The following is a 6,353-nucleotide window of genomic DNA, read 5'->3' on the forward strand; positions in this document are numbered from 1 at the left end:
CATTTGAGTTTCTTCCACGTAGGTACTCCTAACAGGGTACTGTAATTGCTAAGCAAGAGACTTACCTGCCTTGGAAGGTTTCAATAATTTAGTATAACATTCCTGGGCAGACTTTTGTTCACCTTTGATGGGTGTTATTCCCCATTATGTTGGTATTTTAACGCATTGGTGATAGGTTGAAGGAATGGCTCTGACATTATGGATCCAAGGCCTGCTTAGGATTGGGTTTTAGGATGAAAGGCAATACAGGACTCCAAATCTTTCATATGATGAGACTCCTTCAACATAGGTTGGCAGGTAGATCTCTCGCAGGGTGCTCTTGGTTTCACCACTGAATCCTACCAAGACATTTGACTTTCTTATGATCTGGTTCTCATCAATCCTCATGGCTTTCAAGACGTTGACTGATCTGCCACCATCTACTAGGATTCTCAGGAGACGTGCAGTCCCAATTTGCATAGTGATGACCAGGTCATCATGATGGATATCCAAGATTCCTTACATATCAGTATCATCAAAAGTAATTTGAGGTAAATTTCTAGGTTTAAAGAGAGATTTCATTTTTGACTCCCTGGCTATTTTCTTTGCAGCTGAGCTAGTCAAGCCACAGATCTCAGATCCTCCATTGATGAATTTGACTTCATAGATGAGTGGTGTTGGGGGCAGGTCACGTTGTGGTCTTTCTTGATCCTTTCTTGATCCGCTGTCTTCCCTGTTCTTTGATGGCATCAAATCTTTCAGGTAGCCTTTCTTTAATAGGTAAGCTACTTGTTTGCGTAGACCCAGACATTCTTCTGTGGTATGTCCTATGTCCATGTGAAATTTACACCATCTTGTTGTGTCCTTCCTTGAGTTGGGATTGTCCGTCTTTTTGGGCCACTTGACAATGTCTCCCATGTTGTCAAGCCTTTTGATCAACCCTGCAGTATCAACAGAGAAGTTATATTCTTGAATAGGTGGGTAAGTATAAGAGTTACCTCGTTGCTCATGAGAATAGTTAACTTCTGATCTGTCAGGCCTAGTGTAGGGGGATGGCCTGGAACTGCTTCCTTTGTGATTAGAACTTTTTCTGTTGGATCTTTCGTATCCTGAAACGCTGTCACTGGTTTCAGCCTTGAAGCTTTTGTCTTCTTCCAGTCTGATGTAGCCAATAGCCTTTGCCTGAACGTCTTCAAAAGTCAGGCAAGGTTTCATGGTCAGCTCGTCATAGAAATCGCTATCCAATGGTAGTCCCTGCCTGAAAGCGTCCACCACTGTTCCAACATCACATCTGGGGATTGATACATTCTTTTTGTTGAATCTAGTCAGGAATGCTCTGATTGTCTCGCTAGGCTTTTGCATGATTCTGTATAGGTCACTGGATCTCTTTTCGAGTTCCCTGCTGCTGGCGAATTGATTGTTGAACGAGTTTATCAGATCTGCAAAGGACTTGATGCTTCCATTTGGCAGGTTTATGTACCATTGAAGGGTAGGTCCGGTCAGGGTCGTTCCAAAACCCTTGTACATACATACTTGTCGCAGCTCACTGGGTATTGCGGCTGCCAACATTCTCTATTTGTAGTAGGCTACATGGTTCTGAGGATCTGTAGTTCCATCATAGATTCTCATTGATGGTACCACAAATGGTTTAGGCAGATCTATCTTAGCTATCTCATCCAAGAAGGGATATTCATCATAACTTTTAGGGTTGGCTTCCTCAATGGTTGCAGGCACTCCAGGGATCTTCTCAAATTTCTCATGGAGTTTCTGGATCTCCTGGAGCATGGCCATCATTATGGTTGCGTTAATTTGATCTGGGATGGCCTCTTTATTTGGAGTATCTTCTGAGTCTGAATCAAGGTCCCCTGCTTTGGATTTTGATGGAGTTGGAGTACCAAAGTTGGAGAAATCAATGTTTCTGATAATTGGAGAGAATGGTGTTCCACACTGAATCTTCAATTTCGAGCCTGAAGCTTTATCTCCTAGCTTTTGCTTCAGACTGGACTCTGATTCTTTTAGTTTCTAGACATCAGCCTCAACCTGGGCCATTTTCTTCTTCAGTTGCTCCAATTTCAGTAGTTGTTATTTGGCGGCAGCCAGTTGTTATTCTATGCTGTCTCCGGTCATTTTTTGGAAAAGTTTTTGTGTTGTTTGGAGTTAGGTTTTGATTATTTTTGAGCTAGATACCCCATGGTGGGCGCCAATCATTTTAGCAGGATTTTTCACAAAGATAAAGTCTTGCTAGGGATGTAATTGCATGGCAATCTAACTCAAAAAAACTAAGCTTGACTAGTACGACTGATTAAGTAAAGAACAAATACTAAAGTGAGACACAAAGATTTATACGTGGAAAACCCCTGGGAATAAGGGAAAAAACCACGGGCACCAAGCCAGGAGGGATTGTTACTATGTTTTGGAGTATCCTGATAGGGAATGTGTATGTCAGGCTAGGAATAGAGTATGAATGCTTAATAATAATACTTTTGACAGTTTATGATTACAAAATGAGAGTAAGTGATGATTCTTCTTCTTTCTTCCCTCTGCTATTTATAGTAGTCTCATTCTATTTGAAACGGCTCTCCAGTGCCTGTTTAGGATGCTCCTAGGCAATAGGCCTCGTGCCCTATTTACGCGAAGGTAGGTATTTAACTCCTATAACTGGCCGTCTTTATCTCTGCTTGGTTGACTGCTTTATAGTTGTTGTAGGTTTTGTTGAATAAGTCTCCCGTGTAAGTAGGAACTATATTTCTAGACATTAGTTGTTGCCTGCTGCGTTGTGGTAGTGCTTTCCATACGGCTAGCAAAATATCCCTTCAGGCCTGGCCTGGTAGATGACCTGACCTGTCTTTTCCTCCTGGTTGGTGCCTGCTCAGGTGTTATATGCCTTGTGTTAGATTGCTTTTGTTCAGGCTCAACTTGGTTATTGCCTGATTGTTGTCCGGTCAGGCAGGCTAATTCTGGGCCCAACAGCGGGTCTTCGAGTTATCATGTCACTATCACGCATTTGAAATCATGATTTGTTCTATCGTAGGTTTTGGATGGCATGATTGTTTATATTCGAGAATCAACCAATTCGACTCTGCTCAGTCTCTCTATCTGCATTCTTAAGAGTTTTGGACACTGTCATCTTAAGGCAATTAAAGCGCGGCTGGTTGGCAAAGAGGGGTCAGTTGTGGATGCATTATCCATTTGATTTCTTCAGTTGTACCTTAAGCTAAGACAAAACCTTATGAGGCAAACCCCTGTAAAGGGTTCTCCCTTGTCCATTATGCTTAATTCCCTTGTGTAATGAGTCAAAAGCGGCTCACCAAAGTCCTATAATTGTTTGAAATTTTTTTCTTACAGTACTTTCCCGGATCTTGTGGCACTTATACGCAAGAGGAAATTGACGAGATAAGAAATATGTGGGCGACATATTTATCTAGTCAAATGGAAGATGGGGAAATTGAAGATGAGGATCCTATGGATGGTGGTGAAGCTTGATTAAATTGTAGTCATTGTTAGAGTTTTTTTATGTGAAACCTATTAATTTTTTTTTTTCATTTTTTAGTTAATAATTTTTAGAACACGGGTATTTTATTTTATAACTTGATTAAATTTTAATTGTTAGACTTAATTTTGAAGTAGAAATAATTTGGATATCATGGGAATGTATCAAATTCGACTTTTTTATGATATATATAGATATAATTTATAGCTTTGCGTTATTATTATTATTGTGTCGAAAGAGTTATAAGTACGTTTCGCGGGAAAAAAAAAAATTGACTCATTATATATGTATATATGACATTCGCATTAATTAGGCACATATTTATGCATATAAAAGAGACCGGTTCTGTTGAGAACTAGTCTTTTAGTGTCAATTAAAGAGACCGGTTTTAACTTGCAAGGGGTCTACTACGTACAAAGTAAAGAGACCAGTTTGAACCCATAACATGTCTCTTACAAAGAAACAAAGAAACCGGTTATTAGTGATAACAGGTCTCTATATTACTAACAAAGAAACCACCTATTCCACCGGTTTCTTAGGCTAAGACACATGTGAGATATAGACCGGTTATAAATCGGTTTCTTATGCTATTTTTAACCGGTTTCTTATACATTTTTTGTAGTAGTGTACTTGGCCATCAAGTATATCGTGTATATTTAGCATGGAAGTTTTGTGATGTTTTTTTTTTGTGTTGACTCGGTTTGACTCGTTGTTGGAGTCGGGATTTGAACTTTGAGTCGGTTTTTGGTCCGGTGTCGGTTTTGATTTAAGTTAGTGTCATTGCGATCCCATCGTCGTGTATAAAACACTCCAGGTACTTTTGAAATTTTTTTAAAATGTTTTGTTTTCGAAATCGTTTTGAGTTTTCCGACGTATAGTTATACAAAATGTCGATTAAACGTAACGATTCCTAAGCATGTTGTAGTCCGATAATCATCGGGTGTTTGTTGGGGGTTCAATAGATACTGGGTATCTACAGTACCCAAAATGGGAGTTATGTTACAATGATAAGTTGGGTGTCATTTGATAGTCTAAGTGCTTAATGGGTTATATTACAACATTCCATGAAGAAACACGCCGTCCCCATGGATCGACCTCTGCTTACTTAATATACTAAGTTTATAGAGATTATACGACTCACCCATCAGCTTGATGAGTTAAATGGAGCTCGTGTCTTCTCACAAATTGATCTTCAAAGTGGTTATCATCAAATGAGGATTCAAGAAGGTGATGAGTGTTAAACTTCCTTTACAACAAAGCAAATGTTATATGAATGGCTTGTCATGCCATTTGGGTTGTGCAATGCTCCTAGTTCTTTCATGTGACTAATGAATGATATTCTAAGGTCATATCTAAATAAGTATGGTGTTGTTTATCTTGATGACATTTTTAATTAAAGCAAAAATAAGGAGCAACACCTAAAACATTTGAGTAAAAGTGATCGAGAAGCTAAGAGAACAAAAACTCTATAGAAAGATTGAGAAGTGCATGTTTATGGTGCCTAATGTGACCTTTCTTGCTTACATCGTTGAAGGAGAAGCAGTAAGTGTTGATCCTTCAAAGGTGGAAGCAATTCAATTGTGGCCTATTCCTAAAACAACCACTAAAGTTAGAAGTTTTCATCGTTGAAGGAGAAGGAGTGAGTGTTGATCCTTCAAAGGTGGAAGCAATTCAATTGTCGCCTATTCCTAAAATAACAACTAAAGTTAGAAGTTTTCATGGTTTGGCTTCATTTTATCGAAGGTTCATTCAAAATTTTAGCTCTATTATTGCTCCTATTACCGAGCTAACAAAGAAATGAGAGTTTGTGTGGAATCCAAGCGCACAAAAGGCATTTGATGAGATTAAAAGTGAGATATGTTCAGCACCTATTTTTGCTTTACCTGACTTTGACAAATTGTTTGAACTTGAATGTTAAGCTAGCGGAGTTGGAATTGGAGATGTTCTAATTCAGGAGAAATTTGCATTACTAGTGAGAAATTGGGTGGAATAAGGCTGAAAAATTCCCCCTACGACAAAACGTTCTATGCATTTGTGAGAGTATTGGATCATTAGGCACATTATCTTCGCTTGAAACCATTTGTTCAACATTTTGATCATGAGGAATTAAACCACATATATGCATGGGCAGTAAAAGTTGAATGCAAGACATGCCAAATAGGTAGATATCTTACAATCTTTTACCTTTTCTTCAAAGTATAAGAAGGGAACTCTATTGTCGTGGCATATACGCTTTCGAGGAGGCATTGTTTTCTTGTTACTCTTGATGTAAGGTTATTGCTCGCATTTGAGCAATTGAAGGAGCTATACAAAGATGATCCATATTTATCAAATGAACTTATTAGTCCCACTAATCTGTTCAAGGTGAAAGAAGTTTATTTGTTCAAGGAAACGAACTTTGTGTTCCTAAGAGCTCAATTAGATAGCTATTGATTAGAGAAGCACATGGAGGAGCGTTGGCTGGACAATTTGGCGTAAACAAGACTTATGACATTCTTGGAGAGCACTTTTACTAGCCTAAGATACTCAAGAATGTGCAAGATGTGATAGCAAGGTGCGCTACATGCGAAAGGTCGAAGAGTTCATTCACTAATGGTCTTTATACTCCCTTACCAGTTCTTACACAACCTTGGGATGAGGTATGGATGAATTTTGTTGTTGGGTAACTCAAAGAAGTAAAATTTCAATCATGGTTGTGGTGGTTGATCGATTCTCAAATATGACTCACTTTATACTGTGTAACATTACCGATGATGCTTCTAAAGTTAGTTCCTAAGTTGTATTAGAAAGAAGTTGTTTGTTTACATGACATTCCAAAGATTATTGTTTCTGATCGAGAAACTAAGTTTTTAAGCTAGTTTTGGAAGACATTTTGTCTTTTGGT

At 38.6% G+C, this 6,353-nt stretch overlaps 1 protein-coding gene across 1 annotated transcript; it reads right to left on the bottom strand.

Moving 5' to 3' along the window:
• Window positions 1-228: 228 nt before the first annotated feature.
• On the bottom strand, window positions 229-1,548 carry LOC141590252 (uncharacterized). The gene is made up of 2 exons (XM_074410856.1): window positions 606-1,548; window positions 229-497 (listed from the first exon to the last, which is right to left on the bottom strand). The coding sequence occupies exons 1-2, from the start codon at window positions 1,546-1,548 to the stop codon at window positions 229-231; spliced, it is 1,212 nt and encodes a 403-aa protein (XP_074266957.1).
• Between the last annotated feature and the right edge of the window lie 4,805 nt (window positions 1,549-6,353).

Source organism: Silene latifolia, chromosome 7 (genome assembly GCF_048544455.1).
Source record: "Silene latifolia isolate original U9 population chromosome 7, ASM4854445v1, whole genome shotgun sequence".
NCBI classification, from domain to species: domain Eukaryota; kingdom Viridiplantae; phylum Streptophyta; class Magnoliopsida; order Caryophyllales; family Caryophyllaceae; genus Silene; species Silene latifolia.